Source organism: Leptonychotes weddellii, chromosome 4 (genome assembly GCF_054177405.1).
Source record: "Leptonychotes weddellii isolate Sample4059 chromosome 4, ASM5417740v2, whole genome shotgun sequence".
Classification (NCBI taxonomy): domain Eukaryota; kingdom Metazoa; phylum Chordata; class Mammalia; order Carnivora; family Phocidae; genus Leptonychotes; species Leptonychotes weddellii.
Window position 1 is genome coordinate 154,891,552 of NC_138372.1, and position 17,264 is coordinate 154,908,815.

The window sequence follows — 17,264 nt, forward strand, 5'->3', positions numbered from 1 at the left end:
TCTTAGACTTTGACAAATGAAGAAATTGGGGTTTTCACTAAGAGTCAACCAAAACACAGGAGGGCCAGGACCCAAATCCATCGGATGTCAATGCCATGCTCCTCCTACTGGTCCCCCTACCATGTTTTAGGCATTACAGAATATTTACTTTGTCAGACACAAAATTGTATTGAGTTAAGTGCTCTTCTCGAAGTCAGAACATACTAGGCAATTATAACAGTTTACCTGCTTTGTGTCTCAAGGAAAAGAAGTCCCCTTATTCCTGGGAAAAAAAATCTTCAGGCTGGATAGAAGCCACCAAATGGGTGATTTAAGATGCATTTTTGAAGTGCACTGAAGGACACAACCAGTGGAATTGGCGCCTTTTGTAAGATTGAAATCATGGCAGGTCCAGAAACTGCTGCCCCGTTCCATTTCACTGGTATCCAAAAAAATTTAACTCTTATACTCTCACAGGTAGAATGAACTGTGTCCTGACCACATATGGAGGTCTTGCTGTGATGGTCTTATACTTCAAGTTACAGCCTAAAAACACACTAGCTGTGAAAGCAACATAAATGTGTTTTAAGCTGTTAAGTTCCCATCCCTGGAGAAGCTAATGTCCACTCATCATGTGATAGTCCCCACAATACATTATGAACCTGGAAAAAAAAGTTAAGATAAAATGCATTTCTGAGAAGTAAAATTCCTCGGTATTTGAGTTAAATGTCCCAGCCTTTGGTCCAGTGGTTTGCTATGGAAAGAAATTTTAAGAAGGAAGGAACAAATGAAAAAAAAAGAAGAAGAAGAAAGGAACATAAATGAAGTTAGTTGCTTAGGAAGGAGGGGAAAAGAAAAGAAAATTTTATTAAATTTCTGTTATGTGGCAAATATCTTTCCTAGGGACGGTTCATAGGCTGTCTTGATTGCACAGTAACTTTGAAATGTATCATCTCCATTATTATTCAGATGAGGAAAATAAGGCTCAAAGAAGTGGGGTAATTTTCTCCAGTTTAAGTCAATCTGCAACCAAAGCCCAGATATAAAATAAGTGAGACATCCAAACTTGTTCTGGCCTTGTGCACTTCCAAAGTGGGTAGTATGGCAACGATTTGTTTGAGGGCAAGAACTTTAGATCTATTTTTGATAGGTTAAGATATTTCTTCATGGTACTGAAAATTTCAGGTATTGTTGTAGACAGCACAGGGTGGCTTTTTATTTAAAGTCTAAATGTCAAAGACCCATAAACCTGAAAAGCTTATAATTTACAACTCTCTTTGAGGGGAATGGATTGAAGCATAGCCTCAATCTGTCAGATTTAAGAGGAGAGTAGCTGCCCAGAAATTGCTAATTTGAGGTTTTCTGCATTATAAAGCAGGCCAAAACATCTGGATAGAAGAGACCCAGATGCTAGCCTCAGGGTTTGTAGCCAGCTGTACAATCTTGAGCTCGGTGCTAAAATCAACTGGATTGCAGTTGATTCCTTTGGGATAAGGAGCCTTCTCTCTCCCTCTCTTTCTTTAGGTCCTGACTCAATTTCAACAAAGATTTGAGGCAGCTGAGTTGGACTCAATGAACTTCAAAGTTCCTTTGTACAGGGATGGTACTGATAGCTTCATTTAACAGCCCTTCAACTTTGATCCCAGAGATCCTTTTTCCAACATTTTTATTTCCTTAAGACTTTCATCAATGTTCTTTGTGTTTTACTGGAAGAGACACATCACGTGTTGTCTTAAAAAGTGGGATGTGTCCTGCCTCCGTTCTTTCTTAGGGAATGTGTACAATCCTCTCCTGACCTGGTTAAAAAAATGATTGTATTTGACTTTTTCAACTCGACAACCCAACTCAGTCCAAGATAAAAGGCAACCTTCCCTTAAACTGAACTTCCCATAAACTGAAGTTTATGAAGCCATCGTGCTTCTTCTCAGTCAGTGCCCTATACGACGCCAAGTTGTTTCAAACATTAGTCTCACCTACTCTTCAAACATTTCCCTGACATATCAGAATTGAACTCCTGGTTGCCCTGAATAGCAGAGCTAAAACAAGTCACCCGGGTTTGCTGAAGCCAGAGTGGGGAGAGCTTTCTGACAGCAAATGGGCCACCCCTGGAGAGGAGCCGGTCTCTTGGCTCAAAGGCTGAGTCAAATGAACCTGAAGACTCCTCCCCTTTATTCCTGTGGTCTCCGCACCTGGAGCTGATTACTCAAGAAATAAGGAGCTTAAGCGTTGCATGCTTTTTCTAGATTTAAGTGAAAACAAATCCAACTTGTGGTGTCAGGGATTATATACTAGTGTTACCTAAACTATATTCTGCAAGATAACAATGTTAGTCCAGATGTGACCTAACATCCCTGTGGAACAGACACCCTAGTCATCTAAGTGTGGAAATTTCTGCATGTGATGGCCCTTCCTTGCAGATTCATAAAACATCATCAGCATGTTGAGGTTTCTGAGAATTTCTGCCTAAAAGAAAGCTGACTAAAGTAAAGGGCAAAGTGTGTGCAAGAGGGAGCAAAGCAATCTATTTTAGTAGGACTGCAAAAAAATAGTAAGATTAAGGCCTTCAAGAGAGGTTAGAAACAGAAAATTATTAGCCTTGAAGGCACTTGTAGAGATTTAATGCTTTTATCTTGTTGACAATGAGATGAAATTAAACCTTTGTATTCAGAGTTAGGTCTTAGAAGGAGAATTGTGACAGAAATGTAGAGAATCCATTGGATGGAACAGAAATGAGGAAAAGGGGTAGTTAGGAGGTGTCTTTAACAGTTCAAGTAAGAGATACAGAATGTCTTAACTAGGGTAAGAGAGGAATTTGAGTGACACAGCAAGCAGGGAATCAAACAGTTGTGACCAGCTGGTTGCAAGGCATATAAAAGAAGCTAAAGATGGTGTTTGGGTAACTGGAGGGAGATCTGGAGGGAATGGGATGAAAGTAGTCAAGTGCCTGGAAGAACAATACCAGCTTATTATAAGCACACTTGAACCAAATCATACTTGTTTATGTGGGACACTCAAATCCAAACCTCCATCATGTAGTTTGGTTTGCGATATTGTTAGCACCCCATTCAAAATTATCTGCACATCCTGTGCCCTATCAAATTGAAACATCTCATTCTAGTATTTCTCCCAGTTGGATTATGGTCTTCTGTGATCTACCTTCAAGTGTACTTTCTTTTTTTTAAGATTTTATTTTTAAGCAATCACTATACCCAATGTAGGGCCCGAACTTACAACCCCAAGATCAAGAGTCACATGCTCTACCAATTGAGCCAGCCAGGCGCCCCTCAAAGATACTTTCTATAGCTTAGTCTGCCCTCTTGGTTAAATACAGCCCCCACCTTAATTAAACTTGTTAATTCTGTGGAAAGGAACATATACCAAAATCACACCTTTATTACTTTACCCATATTTTTTTCATCTGGAAAGTCCTGAGTCCCCACAAATCTGCACCTCCTTAAAGAATCACCTCAATGCCACACTATCTTGAAACCTATCTTAACAGGGCTAATCGTCCACTTCATTCCTTCTTTTTATATTCCCATGCCATTCTTCACACCTTTATTATTCCATTTTGCACCAAATGTTTGTGTAATTATCATATCCCTCTTACTCAATTATAAGCTCTTTGAGTCTGCCTTTTGATTTCTTACTCATGACAGGTGTTCAGTAAGCTTCGTTAAAACCAGGTGTCTGTCAACATCCATATTTGAATAGCTCAAAAAGAAAATGCAAATATTTGAGTGGACAGTTATCACAGAGACGATACTTCGTCTGAGGAAAACAGAAGATACTAGATTAGAGCAATGCTTCTCAGATTCAATGTGAGGAAGTCCCCTGGGGATCTTATTAAACAGGTTCTGGGGGCCAGCCTGAGATTTTGATTCAGCGGGTCTGGAGCAGGGCCATGCATTTGCATTTCTAACAAATGGCCAGCTCATGCTGGCGCTGTTGGACCATGGATGGCACAGACTATTTACCTGTTTAAAGGGTAAGTCTGACATCAGAATGCCTGCCCCTAAGTTCCACCATCACAATTTACCAGCTTTATGATCTCAAGGTACCAACTCTCTTTAAGCCTCTGGTTCCTCACCCGTAAAATAGCAATAATAGTGGAACCCCTTCTTCGGACTGATAGGAGAATTAAAATAGCCAGTCTATACAGTGTGCTCCTGGCAGTCCCTGACACCTGGTATGTGCTCAAAAATTAGGTGTTGGGGGGCGCCTGGGTGGCTCAGTTGGTTAAGCGACTGCCTTCGGCTCAGGTCATGATCCTGGAGTCCCAGGATCGAGTCCCACATCGGGCTCCCTGCTCGGCGGGGAGTCTGCTTCTCCCTCTGACCCTCCCCACTCTCACGTGCTCTTTCTCATTCTCTCTCTCTCAAATAAATAAATAAAATCTTAAAAAAAAAAATTAGGTGTTGGGTTAAGTATTTAATGGTACAAATGAGTCAGTAGATTCCTAAAGAGCAAGGGCCATTAAACCATGTCCTGCCGGCCAAACCTGGCTCATTGCCTGTTTGAGTAATGCTGATAAACTGGGAATGGTTTTAAGATATTTGAATGATTAAAAAAATATGAAATGATTTCATAATGCATGAAAATTACAAATTCAAATTTCGATGTCCGTAAAGGGTTATCAGAACATGGGCACACACGATTGTTGGTATAATGCCTGTGGATGCTTTTGTGCTGTAAGAGCAGAGGGAGTAGTCCCAGGACTGACCACGTGGCCAGGAAAGCCTACAGCATACACTCACTGGCCCTTTACATGAAGTTGACCAACCTTTTAAATAGCATCAAGTGACTTTATCAATTATTGGGATTAGAACCATCACTAGAGTGGCAATAATGTTCAGTGGCTATACTGTTTATATATATATATATATAATTTAACTATATATATATATAGTTATATTATATATATATATATATAATTTAACTGTACCAAAGTAAAGAGTGATTCTTAGGATAATAAAAAGAAAATCGGGAAATAAGATGAATTTGAGGGATCAGTGGCAAATTGGATTACCATCAAAGCTCCTGAAAACAGGAAATGCTATTAGATGCCCCAACCCACTTTTTTAAAAAAAAAGCAATATTTATTGTCCTTTTTCTGATTATAAAAACAATACAGGATCATGGTATTTGGAAAATACAAAAATGTATACAGCATAGAAATCGGTGATATTCCCAGGAGTAGAGATAACCACATTTAAACATTTGTATTTTTTACAAAATTGGGAGGTTACTGTACAAAATGGTTATATATTCTTAATGTAACATTTGTCCAATTTCACATATCTTCTGAGAATATTTTAATGGGTAATAATGTTCCATTGTTTGGAAATGCCATAATTCATTTAATTATTGCTCTCTATTGGATTTGAAGTTACTTTAAGATGTTGCTATTATTTGTAAATATTATAATTAATTAAACAAACTTGCTTATGACTTTTCTGGAAATGTTTATTTCCTACTATGATGAATTACTATAATAAAACAATTTGTCTAAATTTGGGCTGCTTCCAAGGGAAGTAGAAGGTAAGATTAAAGACAAGCGTTATATGAATTGGGTCTCTCTCTCTCTCCTGTTTTCCAGATTTCCAAACCACACCAATCTGGGGGATTTCTGCTTCATGATTAGTAACATTAAGTGACTTCTATTATCTTTGACCAAGCATGTTTGTTTATTTTCCGCATACCCCATTCTTAAATCTATTCCATTATAATCAGAAAAACAACTTTTTTGTTTTGTTTGAAATGCCCCCTTCCCGTAGAAAAAAAGGCAATGCTCTTATCAAAAATATTTTATTTACAAAAAAATCAATTATACTATACATCCTATACTGGAAATACATTGAATAATTGCTAAAATAAATACAGGCAATTAATTCAATCTTTTAAAAGAATGAGAGAATTTGACATTTGAAAGTTATCAAAGCTTAACTTAGAACATAAATAGTTAAAAAGGCAAACTCAAGTTTTAGTTTCATTTACTGGCATGCTGTGCTCTGTTTCCCGCAAACTCTCCCAACAGTGAGTCTGAGTTGCAGAATGGTGTGTACCTTTTTGTACTCCGAAGGTAGAATGTGCAGCTTTTTCTTAGGCAGGATAGATGGAACATGGGCGAGGAAGCAGAATGGTAGAAGCACATGGCTGAACACTTCTCCACATTCATACTCCACTTCATCACAACATGCTTTATGCAACGACTCATGTGTTTGATTGTTTTTAACACAAGTCTACACAGCACCAGCTACAAGGCAAGATGGGTCATGTCAAAAGTCAAACTGGATAACTGAGGCCCTTCGAGTAGTGAAATTTGCCGGGTTAAGGGTACCTGGTTCATCAATTTTTCTCATGTGCCAATTCTTGATACACTTATTAAACCTTGGTATTATTCTGACTACGTAAACATATCTATGTAGGCCAATAACAGGACAGATGGAGCGATTATCTGTATGAATCCAGAAAAAATATCCTCCCTGGGAAGTAGAAGACAAGCTCGAATGTGCCAGTTTTGTATCTATAGGCTTTTACACTTACTCAATTGTATCCAACTCACCCGTGTAAGCCTCCTAGTAACATGGAAAGTGAACTGGCAAGCTGAAAAAAAAGACAGGTCAGTTATGTTCAACAGGATCTGGTGAATTCAGGCCACAGAACAAAACGATGAACTGCATTGTATTTGTCCAAATAACACAGATGATTTTTTTTCCACTTTCCATTTTACTCAGCGTGAGAAAACACTGCCAGAATCTCCACATTTGCCCAGTGTTTTCTTTCAAGGACTAGCACTCCCCCACCCCCCCCTTTTTTTTTAATCTTATGGAAAATTGCACTTTTCTACCCCTTTGGCCTTGATTTCCAATGACTTCCTTTTTGTGTGTGTGTGCACATAAGTATGTATTTCTACTCCCAAAGTGTGACAGGTATATTGGCCTTTTCTAAAAGAAATGAAAAAAAAAAAAAAGTTAAAATATTGAAAGTTTAAATACTTTTCACAGAAATAAACTATTCCATGTTAAAAGGTAGAGAGAGAGAGAAACATTTTATTCCTTCTATCATGAACAACATCAGTTAACCAAGCTTCACATTTTGGGTAGATTTTTTTTTTAAGTATGAATTTTTTTCAGAACCTATTTTAATAATAATAAAAAAGAACAGGTGTATTTTGGCAGAGAAGTAAAATATAGAATATGCAAAATTTGTTTTAAAAATTGGCATACAAAATTTTAAAACACAGTACAATTATATAAAAATACAGCACAGCCAACGGCCTTTGAAATTTCCTTTGGCATTTCATTTGGTAGAGTTAAACAGAAACTCCTTTCTAAAAAAAAAAAAAAAAAAAAATTAGCTATCAACACAGTCCATAAGTTAGGTTGAATACGTTGAAAGAACTTTTCCTTGAGTTTCCAAAATCCTTTTCTTCCATGATAACCCACATAAAGCATGGCTAGTGAGGTATATAGGGCAAACACTGTTAGGCAGATGTACATTAAGGAAAAAGTGCATAAACAGAATGCTTCCCATTTTCATAGAAATAACAGGTTAAATCTGAGTTTCTTCTCATTGATGTCTTGTTTTACTTTGGCAGAATCAAAATAAACCCATAGAAACGTCTTTGTTCAAGTCCCAGCAGCAGTGATAGGTCTCCTTTGGTGGCATTATGGGATGCCACAAGACTGTACAGTCCCGAGAGGAACTAAGGTTTTGTGTGTGTCTGCGTGTGTGACTGCAAACGTCAAACAACGTGAGATCATACATCGAGCACCATGTCATACTGTTGTCCCTTCTTCCTCCTGCCACATTTATTGATGAGAACCACATACAGCGTCAAAAGCATGACCCAATAGAATGCGTAGAGCAACGTTCCAACAATGAGAACTGTCTGCTTGGATTCCGAGAATGGCTTTTTAGATTCCTTATAAATGGTGAAAATCACACCCCCCAGGAGGATTGTAAACCAAACCGATACTGGAATGAGTCCTATGAAATTGACCACAATGGTCTTCCTTCCAGACGTGCCCCACCCAGCTTTGTTTATCGTTGCGATTGCAAACATCTTGGCGGGAAGTAAACTTGACATGTATAACACTGAGTAGAGGGACATGAAGACCATGACGATGTTTCCTCTAAGGCAGCTGGCAAAGGACGATTTTATGAGACCTACTAACTGGACAGTTAACAGGAAGAGGAGGATATTCCAGATTTTACCCCGGTAGAAGAGCTGGATTACCGTGGCAATGAGAAAGAAAGGGAAGAATCCAGTGATAATGGCCTCGTAGGTCATCCACAAGTGATGTTTATGAAACCACATCGCATTATACAGCCACTCTCGGAAGTATGACTTGCTCCAACGGGTCTGCTGGTTTAACCATCTGAGATACTCTATCGGTGTCTCCGTAAGGCACTTGGATCGAGCTGTGTATTTTGTTGCATAGCCCAGACTCAGCACTCGGTTCGTTAGATGCCGGTCATCACCAAAACTACATTGGCTGCCCATAAATTCCTGATTGTACCAGTCTTCCACAAACTCATGCAGCAAGGAGTTTCTGTACATCCCCAGAGGTCCACTAATGCACTGGACACACCCAAAGTAAGACTGGCAGGCCCTTTCTATGTTAAAAGCCATCCAGTATCTCACACTGCTGAGGAAGGAGATCCAAGAATCATACTTGTTCAAAATCTGCAAGAAGGGGAAAAAAAAACAAAAAAAAAACGAATAAATAAAACATAAGCCGCAGCTAAAATACCAACAAAATCTGCACCATCGTGAGGTTACTACCTAGAGTGAGGTTTGTTGTTTGATCCTCCTATGTTAGCGTCCTTCTTCTTTTTGACACGGTTATATTTTATTTTCTCTGATTCTGTGTTACTAGATTAATCTGATAAATTGTGGACCTGCCTTGGGACTCCTTGAGGAGCAACAGTTTTTCTACTTCATGGCTCTGTCCTCTTTCTTGTCCAGGGCTTTTTTTTTGTTGTTGTTCTCCTTGTTGTTATGCTATAATATTGAACGTGTTTTTAGGCTCTAGTTCGCAGATCCTAAATCCTCCCACTCTTTCCTCCCATCTAAAATTTGAAGGTTTTTAAGCCCTATCCTCTCCTGTTCTGGCTAATTACCAACTCATTCAATTCCATTAATTTTCTTTCTCCTTCTTTCCCTCTTTTATGCAATGCCAGTGATTAAATTGTTTGTTCTGGCCTCTTCCCAAAACTTAAGTCCTGAAAAATAATGCTCTATGTAAAGGCTACTGAAAGTTATCAGCTTTTTCTTGGCAATATTTCTAAATTCTTTCCTCCATCTCAATTTTGCACGGTTCTCATCTGGATTTTGCATGCTTCCTCTTTTATCACCAGGCTGTTTGTCTATTCCAGGCATTGTCTTTGCCTTCATTATCACCATGCATGTATAAAACGGGTTATATAGCAATGCAGTACCTAATTTTTAAAGTCAAGTTTCCATGGGCTTCTCACCTTTTGCTAAAATTTGATCACGTGTTTGCAAAGCACTCATTTTAATCTTCACATATTCACATATATATTCATTTCCCATCCCACAGATTCCAAGTTGCCTTTATTAATATTTACTTCATTAACTGTTTCTTCATTTAGAGCAAATAATGGGAAATAAGTAATTATTGGTGGGAAATAGATCATAATCAGAAAACCCACTTATTAATTAATTGTTCCTTTGCCTTTCTTACCAGTATAAATTTGAGTTCCTATTTCTCTTTTCTTCCTTTGTATTCCGATTTGGATTTTTAGTCAACCATGTATTAATCAGCTTTTAAATACAAAGGTATAAATATAGAATCCATCCCCAGCCCTTCTTCCATTTTTTTACCTTTGCAACTAAATGAACTCCAACATTAGATTTTACCAGAACATCAAGTTCAAGAAGATATGGTAGAAATCATTACATATTTAAATTAATTATATATAACTTCTCAGGCCCAACAGACAAGGGTTACATCACAGGGTTAAGCAAAAAAATCCTGTGTTGTTTTTTTTTTCAATGTAGGAAAGAAAAGAGTCAATAAAGTGGGTCCAAGGCACATACTAACGTGTCTCTAGCACCAAAGGAACATCTGGCAGAGAGTTTGGTGTGTAGTGAACATATGTTCAATGAATCAACGAGTAAAAGTATAACTAAAGGTGGCTCGTGCGGAAAGTGAAGCCGTATGCACCTGGACGTCTCCCCCGACTCCTCCGACCATAGGGTCTTCTTCTAAAACTTTCACCATCTCCACAGATGAGGCAGGGTCAAGCATGGTGTCTGAATCACAGACCTGCAAAGCAGAAAGTAGAAATGAGTTAAAGAAAAGGAAGAAGTAGGAGTGTGGTCCCTACCGTCAAAACTGGGCATACATATTATGCCGTCAGCTTTATTGGCACCGGGCCTCAGTAAGCAGGTACTTCAGGGGTGACCGTTATGTCATGGCCAATGCAAAGAGCAAGCTCACAATTGAAGTAAACGGCACAGCTGGATAGAACAGCCCAAGTGCTAGGTAGGTCTTGCAAGCTAACCAGCTTGTCCTGGTTTACCATGGATGTTCCTCATCTTGGCAATGAAGTCTTATGCCCCAGGTAACACCCCAGTTTTCCAGGACTTAGTAAACATCTTAGGTTGGTCATCACAGAGGACTCTTTTTATTGTTGTTGCTGTTGCCTTAAATAAGTCCTTTAGGCAACTTATCCCTCAGGTCTGAATGGTGGTCAGAAAATCCTATGAGAGTCTTGAAAGGGAGGCATGTTTAACAATAATTTCCCTCCCCTATTTTAATATGGTGACTAAAAGACAGGAAAGCAATTCTCCTATGTCTGGTTATATACTTTTGAAGCAAGATGTCCATATGAGCTGAGCTTAGCCGCTGATAGACCATTAGGAAGGGAACCAGCATAATATGCAGACCACCTTCTTATTCTAAAGCATTAAGTATTCATCTAGCCCTTTGTACATAAAAAGAAATGTAAATTATCATAAGCCATTCTAGAAAAGCTAATAGTTGTTCTTTTTTTTTTTTTTTTAAGATTTTATTTATTTGCGAGAGAGAGAATGAGAGACAGAGAGCGTGACAGGGAAAAGGGTCAGAGGGAGAAGCAGACCCCCGGCCGAGCAGGGAGCCCGATGTGGGACTCGATGCGGGACTCGATCCCGGGACTCCACGATCATGACCTGAGTCGAAGGCAGTCGCTTAACCAACTGAGCCACCCAGGCGCCTGCTAGTAGTTGTTCTTAAAAACAGTCTTTATATGGGTCTAAAAAAGCAATTCTGAAACAAAACCAAACTACAATTTCAAGAAAATTATTGGGATGAGTCTATACTAGTGAACTTCTGACAGACAGTTGGAGGCCCAAGGGGGCAGGGTTATAAATACTTTTCTTTCCAGCCTGATTTCTAAGCCAGTTGGAAAATGAAACAAAAGAATAAGGGAGATGACTAACCAAAATAGCGCCTGTATAATCCTAAAGCTAATACAGAGAACAGAGTTTATACCTGTGGAATAGCAAGCTTCATAATTATGTTTTCCAGTATTAGACAGACCTATCAAGTCCAAATAGCATCTAAGTGGGGTCAGCCTCCTCCTGCAGATAAAGTGCATTCCCTTCTAAAAGTATGGAAGATGCCAGCTTCTTGGTGGAAGCCCACTCCCAGAAGAAAGGGGGAAGGAGGAGCCAGCTCTCTCTTCTCCTATACTCACCAGTCAGATTAAATCACTTCTCTTAGGGAGGGAAGGAGTGAGGCAGCTGAGAAAAGCTACTACCCCCAGGTGAGTTATACCTGTGGACAGAGCTACTTCAACATGATCAAAGAAAATCGCAAGTAGGAAAAGTGCTCCCACTTCTCTATCCCTGATTAACACCAGTAAGACACAGTATTCTTTTCTGGGGACTGCAGCAAAGCCTAGTAGATAAAAAAATTGATCAGAGTTGACCTGTAATGAACCAGTTTCACATCCCCATCCAAACAGTAATTAACATAATTAATAGAGACTGGAGAGTTATCAGCAATTCCCATTATTTTGCCATCAACGCTGACTACCCTGGATGGATTTAATCAAGATTTAGCCTATTTATTTATATAAAAAGTAATTATTTTTATAGTTCTCCTTACTAGTTCATTAAAATAATAGGGATTTGATATACCAGTTTTGAATGGAAAAAAAAAAAAAAACAAGAAGCATAAACTGAGTTGAAGGGGACTCTCTCTGTCTCTCTGTCTCTCTGTCTCTGTCTCTCTCTCTCTCTATATATATAGCATGAGTCCCTCATATAAATAACTAAGGAATTTCAACATTTTAAAAAATGTGTCTGTCGGGGCGCCTGGGTGGCTCAGTCATGAAGCGTCTGCCTTCGGCTCAGGTCATGATCCCGGGTTCCTAGGATCGAGCCCCGCATCGGGCTCCCTGCTCGGCGGGAAGCCTGCTTCTCCCTCTCCCACTCCCCCTGCTTGTGTTCTCTCTCTGGCTGTCTCTCTCTCTGTCAAATAAATAAAATCTTAAAAAAAAAAAAAAAAGTGTCTGTCTCCGTTTTACTAATAGCTATATTTTCTGAAAAAAAAATTAATATATATTAAGGAATAATGTTGGTGAAAATAGCAATTTAAATGCATTATTGAAACTTGTAAATTAAGAAGTATATAGGGTATTCAGTTATAACCTCTCTGGATTTAACTAATCCTATAATTTTAGAGTTAACATCTGAATTTTTTATTTTATTTTACTGACTTAAAAGTGTTCCTTTGCTAAACAAAAACCGTTTATTTTGTTTTGTTTCATTTTTTAGCATTCTATTTTGGTCCGGCACGATCTCACTTACTTAGGCAACATGGAGTTTTTCACTTAGAAACATTAGTTTTTCACTGTAGAAAACAGGATTTTACTAACGCTTGGGTTTGTAAGCAAACCTCAGAAGCCTAAACAAATTTCTCCAAAAGTGACGTTTTGCTTCTCCTGTGCCTTGCCTATCACTGGTTTGTATATGGATGGCTGCAAGCTTGTCCAGCCCGTCATGAGGGTAGGAGGGTGAAGGCAAGAGCTCAACCCACCTTTAGAATCCAGTATCCTGAGTTTATGGCCACACCCACCTCTATTGACTCAGGCTGGGAAAGGTAAAACCGGAAAGCTAAAATAAGACTAAAAACAACAGGAAGGGGGCAATCTAGAGTTAATGTTCAAGTAACTCCGCCTTGTGAGTACAGGCAAGCCAAGGGAACTGCCCCTTTGAAATGACTAAGGAAGAACCAAACGTCTGAGGCTCTGAATATTTAAATTGGTCCTGTACCTCCCAGTTTCCAACAGCAAAGCACCAGCAGTTCTCTGAGAGAGACTGTTCTCATGGTGGGCTGAACTGTGTCGGAAGGGAAAGCTCCCGGCAGTCTCCTGGGCAGGGATTTGCTATAGCAGGATGAAAGAGCTTTAAAGAAGTTCAATTTCTGTGACTGGCTTCAAACTTGGAACCATACAGAGAAGACTAACATGGCCCCTGAGTACAGTGACATGCAAAGCTGTGAAGCATTCCATATTTTTTTAAAAAAAGAAGAAACAGAGAAATAAGTTCAAAATCTGGATTTCTGGATGCTATTTGGTGACAGAATGCCAGCTAGAAAGCTATCATCTGAGACAGTCAGCATGTATGTTCATGGACCTACTAGTATGTATTTATTACTATCTAAAGAGTGACTTTAGCCCCTCTGAAAACCAGTATAGTGGGAACAGGATTTCTAGTCATCTCCCCACCAATTAATAACAAGGATGTAATTTCATAAATGTTGGCCATTTAGCTCTAGGCTAGAAACTGTAAGGGACATACACCAGTTGACATAGAGCTTGACCTCACCTGGGGACAAACTACAGGCCGTGATTTACACACAGGAAAACAATTAGAGAACAAATCAAACCATCTCTCTGTCCACACTGAATGTCTCCCTGTAATTTGTTTAAACCACATGATCACTAGTCATTAAGATTTTTCACTAGGAGATATGGAAATGAAGCAAAATCATCGAGTTGTCACTAAAATGAGTAGAAAATGTCAAGACAAAAAGGCACTTTGGGGAGGAACCAGCCACCTCAGTCTTAACCACAGAATCATCAGCTGAAGTGCCTCAGACCACTGCTCCTCCTTCTTCCTCCTGCCCTATTGCAGCTAGGAGATAACGGCCCTCTTTCCTCCCTATCTAAAACAGGGGGTCACAAACTAAGGTCTTCAGGCCAAGTCCAGCCTGCCCCCTGTTTTGATATGGTCCGTGGCCTAAAAATGGTTTCTACCTTTTAAAATAATTGAAAAAATTCAAAAAAATACTATTTTGTGGCCCAGGGAAATTACATGAAATTCAAATTTCAGTATCCATGAGTACAGTTGTATTGGAACTCAAGCATACTCATTCATTGTCATATCATCTATGACAGCTTTCACACTAAAACAGCAAAGTTGAATAGTTGTAATAGAGACCATATGGCCTGCAAACCCTAATAGTTACTATCAGGCCTTTTACAAGCAAAGTTTCCCAACCCTGGGACTAAAACAATTGGTTGCAGGGGGAAGGTTTTCTTTCATAAAATTAAAAAACAAAAAAACCCTGAGATTAAATATGTTCTAAACCCAATTTTAATTCTAGTGGATTTTTTTTTTTTAAAACATTGCCTCCATCTTTATGTGGTATAAGGAACAATAATGGCATAAAAGTTATAAAACATTAGGTAGAGTAGATTTTTTTCTTTGGCCAAGACTCGCCTATTAAAAGGACAAATGCCTTCAGAATTAAGAGGTCTTGAGGCCTGTATCTCACTATTTCTGAGAACTTTAACAAGCCATTTGCCATCTGAATGGTACTGGAGTGAGACAGTACATATCAAAGTCCCTTGTAAATTGAAAAGGACCACAGAGAAGTACACCACTAGTATAAGGTAATAATCTTTACATTTTTGTACCCACTAAGTAAACCCATAACCTAAGGGATCATGACAGTCCTTACCACAAATGTATGGCTCAGCAGAGACTCTCTAAAATGACCATCGGAATTGATCACTTATCGAGGATCTCTTATCACGATGAACAAATTAAAATGTGTCTGCAACTGTCTGTAATTCAGTTACAAACTATTAGTTTAGAGTCTATTACATACGTTATTAGACTTTAAGTTCATTCCAACTTATCTCACTGATCTACCTCACTATAATTTAAACAAAACTCTCCTTTAGAAATATTGTTACCTATTCTGCCAAATGCTGTTCAAATTCTAAGACCCAAGACTAAAATAAAATCTTAAGTCTCTGTGTTTCACCTTTTTTAATGTTTCACTTTTTTTTAACGTGTTTCCTTTCAGACTGCCTGGTGGATCTCCCCACTGCCCCCGCTCCAGCCCCATACCACTTCAAAGGGCATTGAGAGCCACACAGATTAAGAGAAAATCTTAATTACTCTGGCTGCCTTCAATGAGTTAACAGGTTGAAAATAAATCAGGACCCCTTCTGTTGCTACTGCCTTTATCCTTTGCCTGCTTGCAGGGCTTGACCCTTCATCTCAACCTTGACCCAGTGAAACTTTTTTTCTATAGTGTGTGGAATTTACTCTTGGTCATGACCCCGCTACCAGCCTTCCTGAACAGCTTTACCACGAAGTAAATGGAGTTCCCTTCACCCTTCCTTTCCCTGAGGACATTTCTCTAGTGAAAAGGGATAGGCCAGAACAACAACAAAAAAGTCACAAATAGTTATTTACTAGCAAACACAAGATGGTGCCAGTCTCCTTGAACCCTTAACAGTAGAATACCAGAGGAAACACACCACTGTGGAAGAGAAAGCACTATGCCAATATCAAGATGAAACAGATCTGCCTTAATCCACCATTCACCAAGTTTACATAAACTTGGACTAGATTTTGACCTTGGTACCCTTACCTCACCTTCCTAAGCCTCCACTGCTCAGATGAAAAATATGGACAATCATATCCACCTAAAGTTTGTTGTGTTGGTAAATTAATTCGATAACGCATGTAAAGCACTTAATAATGGCTAGCTCATAGTAAATGCTCAATAAAAAGAAGGCATAAAGTGATCAACCTAAACCAGAAGTGATAAACCAAAAACAGAGTTCTGCCCCAACTAAGGACACTAATCCAATGAGAAGGGGTCCTTCTTATTCTCACTGTAAATAAGTGAAGGCACACGGGGAGAGCAGGAAACCGATGCCTACTCCGATACCCAATAAGCTCAAGTTAAGCAAACTGAATTCTGGGCAGGCAATGTAAAAATCCTTAGATTGGGTTGTTTACTAGAGACAAGAAATTAAAGAAAAAAAAAGAGAGAGTAGTTTGCAGCTGCTTAGTATTCATGTACAGCCTTGAATGTACCCTTGGGGTGTAATGTGTGAAAGTTCATCCTCGAGCAAAGGTAGACCCTGGACCCATTAAGACTTATAAAAGTATTGCATCTTGACTTCATACCTCATTGACATTGAACCTGCTGAACGTGATACTATTTAAAATTGGTTTTGTAAGTACCTAAATGTATAGGACAGAATTTTATTTTTTAAATCTGGACTTGAGAACTCAATTATCTGTGAAAAAGGGTACATAATTTGGATGGGACCATAGACATGCAGGAGATGGGGGAAACTAAAAATTTAGAATGGAAAATAACCTTCACAAAAATAGACTATTGCACACAATTTAAAATTTCTCCAATATAACCAACAAGGTCACTCAAAAGTTCATGGTATATGGTAATTAACTTTATTATAACAAACTTGTAGGACTTTATCAATATCGCATGGTACTTTCGATTTTTAAAAATCTTGATTTTCTATTTATTTGGATTCTGGATAAATGGAATTTACAAGTAAGCATACAGCTAAATTTACCAGCCTCAGATTAAAGTGGCAAATACAAAATCATAAAATATAAGAACTTTAGAGCTAAAAAGTCACTTTGAAATTAATTAGTAAAACCATTCCAGAAAAAAAATATCCTCAAAGAAAGAAAAAGATAATCTTTCGTGAGAGGGAGGCAGGATGAGGAAGACCACCTTTTCTTACACCAACTGAGTTTATGGCAAGGGATCTCAAATCTAGCCAATGAACATCTAAGACAATCATAGACATCTAAGCAATTTGGCCCTTCTCTGTTGACTTTTTTAAAAAAGAATTAGGAAGAAATATGCCTGCCTTGGTAGAATGAATTATCCAAATACTGACTTTCATCAACCTAGAATCTCTTCAAACCTGAAGGTTAAAAAAGGAGTCATTTGGTCATTCTCTTTTCTTTTTAGGAAGGC

General features: G+C 38.6%; 1 protein-coding gene, 1 non-coding gene and 1 pseudogene across 2 annotated transcripts in view; 2 read left to right on the plus strand and 1 right to left on the minus strand.

The window, feature by feature from the left end:
• Positions 1–381: 381 nt before the first annotated feature.
• LOC102745657 (ATP synthase F(0) complex subunit k, mitochondrial pseudogene) lies at positions 382–557 on the plus strand (annotated as a pseudogene).
• Positions 558–7,003: 6,446 nt separating this feature from the next.
• Positions 7,004–17,264, minus strand: part of HAS2 (hyaluronan synthase 2) — a 29,757-nt gene continuing 19,496 nt past the window's right edge. Inside the window, exons 3-4 of the mRNA XM_006739332.3 lie at positions 10,176–10,277; positions 7,004–8,671 (exon numbers count right to left, since the gene is read on the minus strand). Of these exons, the coding sequence (XP_006739395.1) occupies positions 7,742–8,671; positions 10,176–10,277 (1,032 nt within the window). The 3' untranslated portion in view covers positions 7,004–7,741. The remainder of the gene's footprint in view (positions 8,672–10,175; positions 10,278–17,264) is intronic.
• On the plus strand, positions 13,417–13,518 carry LOC115942968 (U6 spliceosomal RNA). The gene has a single exon (XR_004077554.1). It is a non-coding gene; the product is annotated as a U6 spliceosomal RNA (small nuclear RNA).